The sequence below is a fragment of the Zootoca vivipara genome, chromosome 1 (assembly GCF_965207765.1).
Source record: "Zootoca vivipara chromosome 1, rZooViv2.hap1.1, whole genome shotgun sequence".
NCBI lineage: Eukaryota > Metazoa > Chordata > Lepidosauria > Squamata > Lacertidae > Zootoca > Zootoca vivipara.
This window is the reverse complement of record NC_142582.1, coordinates 50,270,989-50,287,503: the sequence shown is the minus strand read 5'-3', so window position 1 is coordinate 50,287,503 and position 16,515 is coordinate 50,270,989. Positions and strand designations below refer to the sequence as shown.

Below are 16,515 nucleotides of genomic sequence, written 5' to 3'. Positions count from 1 at the left end.
TGTTGTGACTCAGGCAAGCACATGCACCAAAAACACTTCACATACTGGAACATTTGTCTCTGATGTCATAATGCCATCCCCATCAAAAAGAAGGGAGAGTGGACAGGTACAGAAGATTCTATGGCAGCAGGGAGGGATATGTTTGATTGGCATCTGATGTAGATGGGAGCTATGGAGAGCATTTTACCATAATTATACCATCACATGAATGCCTGGATTGCCAGTGTAGTGATAACTCAGTTGCTTTTCTGATGGGCACAGTATTGGGGAAAATTTATGCCCTACTTCAAGAAATAGAGTCAAAGACCCTGGAACAGATTTCCTTTCATCATATTTGAGCTCAGAGTTACGCAATTAAATTGGCAGCAGAGATTCATGGTAGACCACAAAAAAAACCATACAGAATTTTCCCCCATAAAAGATGCTGGCTTTGAGCTTAGATGGTTTTAAAAGCGGATTAGATAAATCCATGGAGAATCCCTCTATCAGTGGACATTACTCTTGATAACAATAGAAACTCCATGTTCAGAGACAGTGTATCACTGAATACCAGTTGTGAGGAACAAGCAATGGGGAATGTGCTGCCTTCCCTGAAATGCCATTGTGGGAAAGAGGATGCTGGACTTGATGGACACAATGTGATGCAGTGAGGCTCTTTTATTTGTTCCTTTAAAGCAGAGATGGGGAACCTGTGGCTCTCCAGTCCAGATGTTGGATTCAATCTCCTATCAGCCCCAGCTAGCATTGCCAGTAGTCAGAGATGATGGAAGTAGCAGTTCAATAATATCAAGAGGAGCAAAGATTATTCATAGCCTTTTTACAGGCAACCATTCCTGATTCCCACCGATATCAAGGGGATTTTGCTGTCATCCATTTCCTTCACTGACTAAGCCAGGATTTTCCCCCAAGGCAATTTCAGAAATAAAAAAACTTTATTCTGATGGCAGAGTTGAAATACCTGCAGGCAGTGGTTTGTTTCTAGCATGAAGTGCTGTGCTGGGGCCTGCCTGGAACCCCTGCTTCCTAAGCTCAGGAGTGTGTGTCTTTGTAGAGAGAATTATATTCTGCTGATATTCTGTTGACACTCATGAATTTATTGTGACTTATTATGTTACAAATTTATTGTGACTTATTATGTTACTGCCAACCTAGCAGTTCAAAAGCATGCCAAAGTGCAAGTAGATAAATAGGTACCGCTACAGCGGGAAGATAAATGGCGTTTCCGTGTGCTGCTCTGGTTCGCCAGAAGCGGCTTTGTCATGCTGGCCACATGACCTGGAAGCTGTACGCCGGTTCCCTCGGCCAATAACGCGAGATGAGCACCGCAACCCCAGAGTCGGTCACGACTGGACCTAAAGGCCAGGGGTCCCTTTACCTTTACCTATGTTACAAACAATTGGGTTGAGAAACCCAGGTTTCTGTCTCAAATTAAGTCTGGCTTGTACTGTTTTTGGATTCAACTCCCATCACCCTCAGGGCAATGGTTAGGGATGATGGGAATGAAGTCCAGCAGTACAGTACCTGGATGAGCACAGGTTCCTCAAGCTAGCACATGCAGAAGAAAATGTATTTTGGGAGGCAGTCTACCTTTTTGCACCTTTGTGTCCGTCTTATTTCTTGGTGTCCGAAACAGGGACAACCCAAGACCTTTTGCTGCCTCAGGTGCTGTAGCAAACAGCACACACCCCTATCCATATCAAGGTACATAAAGTATCCCAGGTCAGCCAAGTTATTTTGATACCTCAGAAAATCCCAGAAGCAATTTTCTGAGGAATTAAACATTCAGAAATAACAATACATAAAATGACAAACAAATCTGTGGTTCTTTCATGACACTCAAAAAAAGCTGGCTAGCCTGGCTGAGGCAAACACCTATGTTTGTCTGATGGTGGAGCTGCCCCTCCCAATGTAATCAGAAGCCCCTCCCCCGTCTTTTTCATTGGAATGTACAGTATGATTGTTTGAGCTCATGATGCTACCAGGAAAGTCATACATGATCCCACTTTCAATAATATTTGCACCTTCAAAAGGTTTGGAGTGGTCACACCACCATTTCCCATCAGTGTGTATCTACTAACCTCCTTCTGAAATTTCCCAACTTTTTATGCCACAAATATGTCGGGGCCGGGGATTGTTCTGCTTCTGTTGCACTACACAGCTTCTCCAGACAGCATTAATGAGGCAGCATTGGGCATCGTGGAACAGGAATAAATTCACCAACTATGGCACCGCTCAGAATAAAACACCAATCTGGCCGGGGTCCATAGCCTGTTAAAATGTCTGAGCAGCGCTGCACCGCCTAGGCCACGCCTTCCGCCCTACAAGCCCCGCCCCTTAGCCTGAGAGGTGACAAGTTGCTCTGGAGTTGAAAGCTCTGGTATTCCAAAAGAGTTTGTTTTCCTGGGCTAAGTCTTGTTGAGTCCCCGGCTCACATCCAGCTCTTCCTGGATGGCCTTGGGCAAGTCACCAGCTCTCAGAGAGTTCTTTCTTATGTGCAAAAAATTGAACACGTGTGTGTTGAGGGGGGCTGAGGGGGACGAGAATCCTAGAACTGTAGAGTTGGAAGGAACCCCAAGGGACATCTAGTCCAACCCCCTACAATGCAAAATCTTTTGCCCAACGTGGAGCTCAACCCATGGCCCTGAGATTAAGAGATTGATCGGGGTGCCAACGTGAATAAAATATTGGGAGGGAGTAAGCCCCGCCCCGCACAATCGATCATATACGCACACTATTTGAATGGCAATGCAGATAAACCCCTCAAATATTTTAAGGGGGGGGGCGAAGACTCCTCGACTCCTAGGAGTTGGCTCCTATGCTACTGATTGAGCTATCCAGCTATGCCTCCGAGTCCGAGCACATACATCATCATGCAATGATCACGAGCGAATCCTTCCAACCCAACAATAAAAACAATGATAACGATTATTTCTGACCGCGGGTGGTGGCTCTCAAGGCGATGCTGGTGGGATCCGGACACTCCGCAACGGGGGGTGGGGGTGGGGGTGTCTGTAGCGCTCTCTCTCTCTCTCTCTCTCTCTCTCTCTCTCTCTCTCTCTCTCTCTCTCTCTCTCTCTCTCTGTGTGTGTGTGTGTGTGTGTGTGTGCGCGCGCGCGCGCGCGCGTGTCCCGGGCTGCAAAGCAAAGGGCTCTTGCACAGGCCGGCTAGCCCGCCAGCCGGCCTGTCTGCCTTCGCCCCCGCCCCGCGGTCCTCCCACCCCAACGCAGCCGCGATGATGAATGGAGATTTGCCGTCGGACGCACCTGCTGCTGCGTCAAACAGAGTTTCGCTTTCTTCCCGCTTTGAACTCCCCGGGACAAGGGGCATCAAAGGGATTTTTGGGCGGTTAGGAAATCAGATAAAGGGGCTTCACCTGCCCCGCTGGCCCCTTGGCTAAAACGGGAGGGGGCGTGGCGCAGGCAGCAGCGCGGGAGGAGGGCGCGGGGTGTGGAAGAGCTCTCGTCGGGGTTGGGCCTAGGCGGCTCGAAGCGCCTGCTTCTCCTTCCTCGCCCTTTCTGAGGCCTGCCCTCATGGACAGCCCCAGCCTTCCTGCCCCCGTTGTACTGACACCAAGGCGTCCAGGCTCGCTCCACCCCGTCCACAGGATCGTTTATCATTGGGGGTTCGTTTTGGGGGGGTCCCCCGTCCTCTCCCCCGTTTGTAGCAATGGGGCACCGATGCCCATAACCAGATGGCGTCTGTGGCTAAAGAAAGAGGCGCGAAAAGGCAAGGGGAAGAAGGAAGAAGGGGAAGAATGACAGGCAAAGTGTGTCTTCTTGCCTCCTCCCAATTTGATCTGGTTTTTGTTTTAATGCAGCCAGGTTTGGGGACCTGGAGGAGGAATGCTGCTGAGGAAATAATATCCAGCATGGAAGAAATTCTGAAAGTGTTTATTTATAGAAAGAGCTGGAGCTCTTTAAAAAGAAAAGGGAAAACAAAAGCAAAGCAATCATCCTTCAATCATAAAATTTTGTCACCAAGAAGAGTTTCATTTCATATGACTCATGCATAGTTTCCCTCTCCCTTGCTTTTTATGCCAAGGTGGGAAAACTTCAAAGGAGACAAATGTAGATGAGTTGATTGACAAATACCCGAACATTGCAAACTGGGGCTTGAGCCTGGGAGACAGGAGTTCAGTTTGCCAGCTCTTCCATCAAAGCAAATGAATGTCTGGAGGCTCCCTTTATGTCCCTCTGTAAAATGGGCACAGTGATGATCTGTGTTGCAGGCAGTACTTGTGAACAGTGATCTCCAATCATCTTAAGATCTTGCTGCAAAGTCCTGCAGCCCGAGTTCTGCATGTTTACTCAGAGAGGTAAGTGCCATTGTTCAGTAAGATTTGTTCACATGTAAGAGTATAGGACTACAGCCTCACAATGCAATCCTATGCATTTACTCAAAAGTCAGTCCCTCAGTGTTCACACTCTGAGATAAGTATGCAGAGGATTTCAGTCTTCACAGTTGTGTGGTTGCATACATTTAAAGCTCACAACTTCCCCCACAGAATCCTGGAAACTGTAGTTTACCCCCTCACAGAACTACAATTCCCAGCACACTGTACAAACTACAATTCCCATGATTCTTTGGGGGAAGTTACATGCAGGAGTAAATTTCCTATTTAGTATCGTGCACCCAGGAACAGGAATTTATCTACTTCTCTTTATGCTTTTTGTTTGTAAAGAACTTCTGTTGTAGGCAACACTGCCTCCTCAGGATACTGTACTCTTGTGCACTGCAGAAGGTCTTTTGATATGTTTTTAATAATAAAAATGCTTTCAGAATCAGAGTCCTAACACTGTTCTTGGGAAAGAAAAAGTATTTTTATTATTGTTCTAAGTGCTCAAAGCACATTGGAATTTGTTTTTGTGGATTTGGTTTTTTTATGTGAATATTTTCATCTTATGATTGGGGTTGGCATGGGGATTGTTAGATATTTTAACATGATTGTGATGTTGGTTTTGCTAGCTGTCTTGAATTTCTTTTGAAAATTGGGTAGGATATAAGTTTTTTTAACAACAGCAATAAATAAAGCACTTCATGCAACACGGTTCAACAATCTTTAGAGCAGTGGACAGGCTGAGCAGGTATTATCACCCACATAGTACAGATCAAAGGGTGAAGGTGAGTGACCCATGCTTACCAAGTGAACAAGAGACCTAGTAGAGATATGGGGCTGGGAGGTAATTTGGCTCATAGCTGGTGCCCTTGACTACTGTGGTACACTAGCTCACCTGCACTTCCTTATAACACAGGGCAGAAGAAATTCTGGGAGGATCTACAGCAGGGGCACCAAGATTTTGGGCTAGTGGATACATCTGGAATTTTGAAAAAGTGTCATGGGGGCCTGTCACAATATGGCTGCCTCAGGGTTGTGGCATAACACAAATTGGCTGGCTGCCATGTGGTGTTTGTAGCAGAGGCCAAGCCAGTTTAAACAGGGACTGAGCAGAGAGAGCAAAAGTCTCTCATGCATGGATATTTACTGAGACCTTTCACAGGTGCAATAAGAGGCCATGGCAGGCACATTGATGCATGTGGGTGACTTCTGATGTCCAGGCACACCTGTGATCATGGACTGGGTGGGTGCAGAGGAATGGTGGAAGGAAACAGCTGGGGAACCACCTAGGGGAAAAAGGCTCAGAACCTGAGGATTGGTGGTGGGACAACGATGAGTGGTTAAAGTGAGAAGACTGGGAAGAGGAGGTGTCAGAAGCTGAAGGGGTAACAGGGCTTAGTGAGTTGGGAGAGTCTGTGGCAGAGGGAAGTCCAGAATCAGAGGCAGAAGCTGAAGTGGGAGGAGGGAGACCAAGAGGCAGAGATGAGTCAGGTTGGTGAAGAGTCATGGGTGTCGCTCCCTCCTGCTGTGACAAACTCCCCCTCCAAAAAACCCAGAAGAATGCTGAAACAGTTGGAGCAGTGACCAGCTGCATGCAGGTGCAGTCTCCAATTGCTTGGGAAAAGCCCTAGAGAGGAGGGGACTTTCAGTCTCGGCAACTGATTCATGGGGCAAGACCTACCAGGTATGAGCTGCTGTGCTCATTAGGCCTGACACTCAGCCAAGTCTGTGAAGATTGTGTTTTTGCTAATAAAGAGTTAACTCCAACTTTGAACTGTGTGATTTACTGCCAATTCGCTCTGTGACACCTGTATAGTCTGGGCATTTCTTTCTGGTATCAGGCCTAAATATGGTCTAGCCTGTTAGAAATGTTAGACTGCCAGGCTGAGAGCAACATCTCCACGCATTTAAAGATACAGAGGTCAGCTTGGTTGACCATGACAGATGCTATACAGAGATGGTGAAGTGCAGCTTTGGCAGCCTGGGGAAGAAAGGTAGAACAGGCCTGACTGGGCAAGGTTGTGTCAAACCTGGATCCCAGTATGCTGAATATGTCAAACTGATTTCAGGCTTTTGTGGGTTGCAAAACCTGTGGGTAGGGATTGTGCCACTTCTTTTAGGTTCTGTGCGGAGCAAACTGTTGTTAAACAATTCTGATATTACATAGAAGAAAATACTGCTTTCACAGGGTGGAGATGTCAAAACTGTCTCCAAAGCTGGTTTTAGCCCCTGAACAGTTCTTTGTCTCTCTCATGTGTGTGTATTTATTGAAGGGTGTGTGTGTGTGTTGATGGTTATGTGATGGGCATTCTGCACATGCTCAGAGGCTCATGCTAGTACTTAAGTGAAATGTCTGGGTTGAATCCAGAGCTTAAGCCGAATGAGCAGAATATAAAGTGAAACGGTGTTGTTGTTGTTGTTGTTGTTGTTGTTGTTGTTGTTGTTGTTGTTAATAATAATAAAATAAATATGACAAAGAAGAATAAGAACCGAGCCCTTGCTTCCAAAATGAGAGGAAAGGAAGCCGTTGGGGGGCGAACTAGAGAGAGCAGCTGGGTACTCGTTCCCCCCCCCTCTACGGGCACTACAATGGCTTGGGGTTTTATTTTTAGCATTCAGACGAAAGCAACCCCAGAAGGAGCCCCGACGGGGTACAATCAGCCGCTTTGCTAGCAGAACCCCAAGAGGCAGCTTTAAAACCCTGACCGGAATCTGGGATCTCGGTGAGGGCACGGCGGCGAGCAGTTTGTGCCAGGCTAAGTAAATGGGCTTAGCAGGGCTGGGGGGTAAGCGAACCCTGCATTTTCTCAGGGTCGGCTCCTTTGGAGCGCTTCCTTTCCGCCTCCCCCTGCCTCCCCGGCCCGGTCCCTCTGTCCGGGCTGCCGGAGGGAGATGGCAATCGGTGCGCTCGGAATGCGCCGCTTGGCACTCACTCAGCCCCCTCTCCCTCCGCCCTCTCTGTCTTTCGCCGTCCCCTCCCCGCGCTCCGCTTTGCCTGTCAGGGGGAAGCAGCCTCGTCCGTCTGTCCCTCCCTCCCAGCCTGGCTCTCCTCCTCCGCCCGGGACGGGGCTGAGGAGCAGCCGCTCGCCGGAGCCCGCTCGCCCTGTGCGCTCTCGCTCCGGCTCTCGCTGCGCCTCCGAGGGCGCACGGTGCGTCGCGCTGGAGAAGGGACCGGCGCCGGAACTGCCGGCCGCCTTCCAGCTCTTCGTCGCTGCCTGCCCCCACCCAGGATGCTGCCCCCGTCCCGGACGCAGCTGGGGCTTTTCTTCATCCTGCTCTGCCCGGCCAACATCATCGGGCTGTGGTGGTGAGTAGCTGAGCCGCAGCGCCCCGAGGGCGAGTCCCGGGAAGGAAGGGGCTCTCCAAAGGGGAAGGAGAAGAACGAGGAGAAGATGGAACGTGGGCCAAGGGAGGGCTGTTTGCTCTGCACGCTGCTCTCGCGCAGGGAGAGAGCCCCAGAGGAGTGCCGTCGGGGCAACAGTCAGCCCCACGAACCGTTTTCTAGACTGGAGAGGCTCGGAGGGCTGCGGGCGGGGCAGTTCTGGGGAGCTGGGATGTCCGAAGAAGAGAGGGTGTTTCACGAATCCCGTGGGGAACGCGATCTTTGGCCAGAACTGGCTTTCAAACTGGGGTGCTTGTAGAGAGGTCATGTGTTGGATGTGAGAATCCGCGACGGGGCAGGCATTATCCCAGCTCCATAGATGCACAGGGTCTTAAGGAGCAGAATCCACCACCACTCCTCAAGTTCCACAGGGTCCCATGGAAACAGTAGTACTCTGGGCTTCAGAAACTTTATAGTGTGAGAAGGACTGATAGACCCCCTCAAGAACCCAATTGAATTGCAATTATATGCACGTATTCCCAGAGACCCCCCAAATCCCATAGAACCTCAGAGAGCGCCTCCCCTCCCAAAATATTTCTCTGCCTTATCTTGAGATCTTAGAACATTGACGGATCTCCACAGAGCTGCCTCGTTCCCACCCACCTCTCCATTTTCCCGAATCTCTCTCCCTTCAGTCCCACCGAAAAGCCCTCCAACTTGAGGGCGCCCCTTCTTTCTGCAGCCCGACCCTCCTCTGCTCTCCCCGCCCCGTCCAAGTCCCCAGGGATCTTAAGGTAAACGCGAGTCGCTCCTGTTGAGATGGGGCATCAGACGCCCGGCGAGCGCTGAGTTGTCCTCGGGCTACATTCCTCCAGAAGGCAAGCAGGGAAGGAGCGCGGCGGGGTGGGTGGCTGGCTGGATGTCGAAGGCGAGGAGACCGACCCCTTGTCGAAAAGCCTCCGGATCCTTCTGAAGAGGCAGGCGGGGGGCACCTTGCCTTGCCCTCCCCCTCCAGTAAGTCAACTTTAATTAAAAAGACAGGGAGCAAGGAAAAGGCGAGGTGACTCGGAGAACGCCCACCCCCGGTTCTGCCCCCCCTGTTGTGTGGGGCCTTCATCAAAGTGTGCGGGGGAGGTAAGCCAGGGAGACAGAGGGAAGGGGGAGGCGAAGGGGGGTTCATTACACGAACGAGCCCGGAGCTGGGACCCAGCCTCGGAAAAGCCCAGGTATCTGTCGAAACATGACCTATTTAAATCTATTAAGAATTTCACCCAACCTGTCCTGATCCCTTTTTAAGTGCTTTCCAGGCTCGCTTCCTTCCATGCAATCCGGGACATAATTCATTAGCTAAGGTGATTCATCTCGACGTTGTCACACTTGCCTGACCTCCAAAATCAAGCCCTGAAAGGATAACCCTTTCCCTGCCTCCCTCTCACACCTCTTTTCCTGAGGGGACTTGTTTCCTTCATTCACTGGTTGTCTCAGCCAGCTCCTTCCTGGAGCCTTCAGAAGTTGGAGGAGGTTTGACCCATGAGATATGGACCCCTAACAAGTTTTGAAGGCTTTTAGAGTAAAAGGGTGGGATCTGCTTGGCATGCAGAAGGTCCCAGGTTCAATCCCATGCATTACCAACCAACAATTGCTCCATCATAAGCATCTCCTCCAGAGGAACCCAGGGCCATTTATCTAGCTGAATGTCCAAGCCAGTTGTCGCCTTATACTGAGATTTTACTGGTGTGAATGATAGGGGAACTGGGTCTCTTTAATCCCAAGAGGGAAGGGTGCTTTTGCACTCAGGTCCTGCTTGCAGGTTCCCCACAGGCATCTGGTTGGCCACTGTGAGACCAGGATGCTGGACTCAACATGCCATTGGCCTGATCTAGCATAGCTCTTCTTGTGTACAGGGGCTACAGCTACCATCTCCTGATCTCTCCAGGCATGTGTCTTCACTGGTCCTGAAAAAGTAGACTTGACTTGCAGGTGTGCTTGCCACACCTAGGGTTGGTTCTCCTATAAGAGGTAAGGGTGGTAGCTCTGTGCTGGAGCTTCTGCTTTGCCTGTAGAAGGTCCCAGGTTCAATCTCAAACATCTCCAAGTAGGGGAAGGCATATCCCATCTGAAATATTGAGAGCTACTGTCAGTCCATGTAGACAACACTGAGCTAACAGTATGATTTGGTGTAAGGTAGCTTCCTATGTTCCTGTTAACGTATGCATGTATCCAACACTTGGAGGATGGTCACTGAAAATGTGAAATGACTTCATTGAAAAGCACTGGGTTTGAGGTGTTGCCAAGCCATATGAAAGTTCTGCTCATCAGCATTTAATTTTGGACGACCTATTCACATGCGCAAATCACTTGATGTTGCAGCCATCAACAGATGACCATGTGTGTGGTAACCCAGTCAATGGTGCCACCTTTTTTGCTATGTGTGTGAGTTCTCACCAAATAAACAGGAGCTTCAGCAGCTGTGCACAGACTAATACCAATTGCATTCCACTGAAAAATACCTAGGCAAGTATGGTGAACCTAAAATGATAACAAAAGCTCCTTGCAATTACGTTCATATACATAAAATCAGACTTTTGTGCAGTCATAGTCAAAGAGAAGTCAAAGCAGAGGGACAACCTAACCCTCTCAATCAGAGAATTGTTCCTGGTCTTCAGACCTTGGCAGCCAGCATGAAAGCAGAAATACCAAGTGATCCTTCACCCATAGGACCTAGGGCCAAAGTCCTCATTCACCAATTTGATCCCCAGTTCTGCCAATTCATGTCCCAGTTTCCTCTTCCTCTTCCAGAGGTGCACCTTGCTTGAGTTTGCTGCAGCAAGAGAAAATAGCTTGGTTTTAAAATTACAGCAATAGATGGCTTTTCTGCATAGAGAATCAACAGTTCGGTGTTCCCTTTAGGTGGGAGATGCACCTTTCCCTTAGCACTGGGGCTACTGAGCAAGGGTAGGGTTTCTTTGCTTGCCATTTGAATCCCTGGTTCCCCCATAGTGGGTGCTTCATTCCTTCTCTTTGTTTGCTTCTCCCTTTCTTGATCCCAGGCTGAGTTTAGGAGTAAACTCCTTTATTTGGGGTGATTGCCTTTGCATCCTCCACTGGTCTTCAACTGGTGTGTCGAGACCCAAAATCAGATCATGGCCTGATCTAAGGTGGGTCACAACAGTTGCAGCTCTACCAAAAAAATAAGTAAATGAGTCCCCAAATGCATGTTTGAGTTAAAGGCAGGTGGCGCTGTGGTCTAAACCACTGAGCCTCTGGGGCTTGCCGATCAGAAGGTTGGCGGTTTGAATCCCCGCGGCAGAGTGAGCTCCTGTTGCTTGGTCCCAGCTCCTGCCAACCTAGCAGTTCGAAAGTATGCCCCAAAGTGCAAGTAGATAAATAGGTACCACTCCGGTGGGAAGGTAAATGGCATTTCCGTGCGCTGTCCTGGTTTGCCAGAAGTGGCTTAGTCATGCTGGCCACATGACCCAGAAAAACTGTCTGTGGACGAACGCCGGCTCCCTCGGCCTATAGAGCGCAATGAGCACGCAACCCCAGAGTCGTCCATGACAGGGGTACCTTTACCTTGGTCTGAAAAGATTAAAGATTATCCTTTAGAGCAGTGGGGCCCCACAACTCCAGTCACCACTGACCATTAGCTATGGTTGTTGGGGATGATGGGTTTTTTAGTGCAACCATTCCTAGAGACCAAAGGTGGAAGACTATTGTTCTAGCGTCTAAGGGCTGCTACTTCCTGCAATGTTGATCTTGCAAGGAAGCCATTCATATCCACATAGTAGCTGCTCCAGACAGTAGGCTGGAGTGTGCCCACTCAACACCTCCTAGGGCTGACTCAATATGTTTTGGCACCTGCATTGGAAGAGACAAATGGCACCATCCTTCCCCTTTAAATAACATGGGGAACAATCCACAGGAGACCTTCTCTTGTGCGAGCCCCATTGAAATGAATAGGAGCTGCACCAGAGTGCATCTTGTGCAGCTCTTATTCATTTCAGTCGGGCCTACACAGGAGTCCTTAGTGGATAGTGCCTCCTCATCAAGGCTAGTGTCAGGAGCTGCCATTGTTGTACACCTACTGAGCCAATACACTAAGAGAGGACTGACTTTTACAGGACTGGTACAATACATTATACAGCCTGAGATGGGTGGACAGACCATGCTGCCATCTCCTTCCATCACGTCCTCCTCCTCCAGCAGCAACCCTGGCAAGCTCAATGCTGCTTTCCAAGGAATGGGCCCTTCTTCAGAGTGAGGCATTGTGGGAGAGCTTGCCCCAGAGAGTGAAGGCATCGCTGCCACGTTGCTGTGACAGTAGCAAGTACCGTTTAAAGCCACTTGAAGAGTGCTTGCCACTGTCATGTCAAGGCAGCATTAGGACAGGTGCTCTCCAGAAGGAGCCCTGAGGGAGACCAAGGGTGGGAAGGGAGCAAGGGACATTTGCACTGAGGGATGGGCACAAAGGGCCTCTTGCCAAGACCCTCTAAAATAACAACAACTGGAGCTGGTCAGCCATCTTTCTTTGTCTCCCACATGGGCTCCACTTAAGGACTCCCCAAACCAGCTACTACTGCTTTGTCTCATAGCTCAGCCAATTCCCAAGACATGCCACCAGACACCCCCAGCAGCATCCTAGGACAGCACAGGAAACAAGCAAGCAACATGTTAGAGGGCCAAGTCTTCTTGCCTGGTGCCTGCTGCTACGTAGTACACACCAAAGAGCTTGCCCTGCCTCTTTGAGCTGTCTCTGCACAGTGGCCATCTCGTGAGAAGGCCTTTGTTGCACTCGGGGGAGGCCTGGACCGTTGTTTTCTTAACTTAGGCAGGATCACAACACCAAAGGTTTGAGAACCCCTGCTGTGGGAGATTTGTGAATTGTTATTAAATTTAATACACACCAGGAGGATCACACTGGGATTTCTCTTTTGGCACCAGTAGCATCAGGAGGAGTTGCAGCAGGGAAGGAGTTGGGAGTGTTGAATGAGTACTCAGTGCATGTCAAAACTAGGCACAATTGCTAACTCACTGGAGCTACTCTTTCTCCCACTGAGTGACAAGCGTGGTGTTCTGCTGCAGACCATTTCTAGACATTTTTGTTCCATCCTTGCCATGTCCCCCCCCTTTCCTCTCTCATACCAAAATGTTTGCTATTTTACACTCCTAAGTGCTTTCTTTTGCTCATTTCCCCCCAGAATACTGACAGTTATGGAGCTAGGCCTGGGGTTGTAGTTGTTGTTGTTGGTTGCAGGAACATTTTGGCAGCTGAGGACAGGGGAGAGTGGAATGGACAGCTATAAGCAAGGATGCAATAGACCCCGAGCTGGAACTTGACCAGGATGCTCAGGATTAAAGCAGTTGGGATCTTGGATGGCAAAAGAGAGCTGGAGACTCATCTGGAAGGAGAAACTGTGACCGTCTTGTGTGTATTGGCAGAGATCAAGCTGGAAGCTTAAGGGGATAATGCAGAGGAGGGCAGAGGTTCAGCATGGGTTGGCTTCTTCTTGGCTTTTGTTTAAAATTAATTTTAAAAAATAACCCAGCTGCAAAACAGTGAAGAAAACAAGCCTGGATGCAAAAACACATTGCACAAAGAGTCTGTCCAGGCTATGCCTGTCGACTTCAGTTCTTGATCAGGAAGGCTAAATCGATCCAAGAGAATGGATAGGTCTTAGCACTTTAGCTTTGGCTTATTGGTGTTGGTGTGCTCCTGTTGCAAGGAAGAGGTGAGCAGCAGTTAGTGCTGGGAGTGCACTGACAGCGCTGTGTCTGTGTCTGTTCTGGTACTGCTCAATGCAAACAGAGGCAGATGCATGCTGAATTCTGTTCTGCACCCCAAAGCATGTGTGAAAGAAACACCAGCTTTCTAGTTAAGAATGGTTTTTAACATGGATAACATGTGTAGGTAACATGGGGTGAACGCTCAAAAGAATTGGTCCAGAGATGAGGTCCAGTGTTCGCCCATCTAGAACAGGTTCGTAGAACCTTTGGTCAGTTAGATGTTGCTAAACAACCATTCCCATCATCCCTGGCTGTTGGCAGTGATTGTTAGGGCTGATGGGAGTTGTAGTTCAGCAACATCTGAAGGGCCAAATATTCCTCACACCCTTTCTAAATATTTGCCCTTGCTATGATTGGTGGAAGAAATTGCTCCAAAGAATCAAGTAGGGGATGGGCCATAGCTCAGTGGCACAGCATCTGCTTTGCTTGCAGAATGTTGCAGGTTCAGTAAGTGGCATCTCCGAGTAGGACTGGGAGAGATCCCTGTCTGAAACCCTGCTGCCAGTGAGCATAGACAATACTGAGTTAGATGGACCTGTTGACTGACTCAGTATAAGGCAGCTTCCTATGTTGTTTAATTTGCATATTTTATCCAGGCCTCGGAACTGAGCTTTCCTTAGTGAATAATGAATGTTACAGTACATTGCAACACAGGTTATTATTATTATTATTATTATTATTATTATTATTATTATTATTATTCTTAGTGCTATTTTTCTAGAAAAATAGGTGCTGAAACTCACCATGAACACCTCCCTTGTTCTCTTAGAATGGCAAAAAAGCCCTAATTATTATTATTATCAGCCTAAAGGGCTCACAACCTTGGTGTTATGCTATTGATTGATTCGGTGCAAGCTTTTCACTTTGGTGAAGTAAAGTATACTGTGATGCCTGCAACAGATAGAGCACCCGTGGCTGTGTAGCAGAGAACAGGTGAGCTGTAGAGTGGGTCCCCACGCTTAGTGAGAAGTATGTGTGGGCAGCAGTCACTCATTGGGACCTATGGAAACTTGAGGAACTGCTTAAACTAGGGATGGAGAAGTTGTGGCCCTCCAAATGTTCTTGGAACTCCAGCTCCCATCAGCTGCAGGTAGCATGGCCAATAGTCAGGGATGATGGGAGTTGTGGTTCAGCAACATCTGGTGGGGACACAGATTCCCTATCCCTAGTTCACACTGTAAGGTACTCCTGGGAACACAACCCCTGAGATCATTTCTGCCTCTGATTTATTTCCGTTTTCCAGAGGTGACTCAGATGCAGAACTGCGTAAAACAAAAACTGCAGTCCCTGGGAAGACCATAGGCACTGAGTCAGAAATAACCCAATACGTTTCTGTATCTGCAGCAGAAAATCCAAATAACAAACTCTCTCCTAGTTTTAAAAAAAAATTCCAAAAAAATAATAATTCAGTGGTAGCCATTTTGGGCTTTGTACTGACACCCGCCATTTTCTGTCTGTAAACCCTCCTAATGTGGATATAACTACTTCCCCCATAGAGCTGGGCCTGTCAGTGTAGCTTCTGTTAAAAGTGGCCCTGTGGGGTATGTAACCATGTAAAATAATGTTGTTTGTTTATAGTTTAAATTTGCTTCCCACCAGTTTGACATGAAAAAGCACTTCGGGGGAGAGCTAATGATGAAATGAGGGAAATATACAGCAAATAATAATAATAATAATAATAATAATAATAATAATAATAATAATAATTGTACACCTTCAAAAAAACAAGCCAAACTAGCAGTAGCTGTTATCATACTATGAAGTCAAAGCAGCCATAACGTCTCTCAACAAAAAGAAACAGTAAGAGATCGGGATATATTTTAAAAATTAAAATATGCTTGCTGAAATAAAATGGTCTTCACTTGTTTCCTGAAGTCATAGGTGAGCGGCTCTGCTAAGCTTCTCCAAGGAGGGTCTTCCACATTAATGGTGCAAGTGTCAAGATGGACTGCATCTTGTGCCAGGCAGCCTAACTCTGAATAGCACTAGCATTCAAATCAGAACCTTACCTGATAACCTTAATACACTAAGCTGAACACTCCACTGTCAGAGGCAGCATGGCTTCCGAATACCAATTGCTGGAAACTGCAGGAACGGAGAGAGTTGATGTGCTCAGGGCTTGCTTGTGGGCTCCCCACCCACATCTGGTTGGCCACTGTGAGATGAGCCATTGGTCTGATCCAGAAGACTCTGGATTCTTAACATACTGAACCAGACCATTAGTCCATCTAGTTCAGCTGACTCTCCAGTGTGCTGTCCTTTGGGTTGCGGGGTGTGAGACACAAAACAAATGTATTAGGGATATATTTCATTTAGCTCCATCAAATTTTTGTGGAGAAAAGTGTATGAACCTTCACACTCTCTGCCAGACTCTCTGCTGGTGTAAAGAAATGGAAAGGTGCTCAGTTCCTCAGGATCTGGCTTTTCCTGGAGTAATCTAATCACTCGTAAAAAGCTTGGCCACGGTTACTGTGGACTCCGGGCACAATATTTGATTGATGTCATCCAGTGGTTTTGACATTATCATGCTCCTTGGGGGACAAGAAAACCCTAATTGCGTCATCTCAGATCTGACAAGATGTACTTATTCCCACCACAGACAACTTGGCAAAGGAAACCGACCCCTTGATCTGAGTAAAAATGGATTGTATAGCTGCAGAGATTAACGCCTTGGACAGTCAGCACTGAGGCTTGTGGGAATGCAGACTGAGATTTAATAGCCACAGGATTGTCCCAGGAGGCTGCGCTCTGGATCCCGAAAGGGGCCCACAGTCTCTGAAGTCCTTCTTTACAGGGACATGATTTGAATGTAGAAAGGAAGCATCTATACAGAATTTGGGACCCAGGTGGCGCTGTGGTTAAACCACTGAGCCTAGGGCTTGCTGATCAGAAGGTTGGCGGTTCGAATGCTTGGTCCCAGCTCCTGCCAACCTACCAGTTCGAAAGCACATCAAAATGCAAGTAGATAAATAGGAACCGCTACAGCGGGAAGGTAAACGGCGTTTTCATGTGCTGCTCTCTGGTTTGCCAGAAGCGGCTTTGTCATGCTGGCCACATGACCTGGAAGCTATAC

At 48.3% G+C, this 16,515-nt stretch overlaps 1 protein-coding gene across 4 annotated transcripts in view; it reads left to right on the top strand.

Annotated features, from left to right (window-relative positions):
- Positions 1-3,081: 3,081 nt before the first annotated feature.
- WNT6 (Wnt family member 6) overlaps positions 3,082-16,515 on the top strand; it is a 46,682-nt gene continuing 33,248 nt past the window's right edge. For 2 of the 4 annotated variants that reach the window (XM_088652834.1, XM_088652831.1), the window contains exon 1: positions 7,214-7,643. In XM_088652834.1, coding sequence (XP_088508960.1) covers positions 7,229-7,643 — 415 coding nt within the window. In that variant the 5' untranslated portion in view covers positions 7,214-7,228. Of the gene's footprint in view, positions 4,316-7,213; positions 7,644-16,515 lie in introns of those variants that run through there. The other 2 variants (XM_088652841.1, XM_035127192.3) reach the window with 2 other exon arrangements.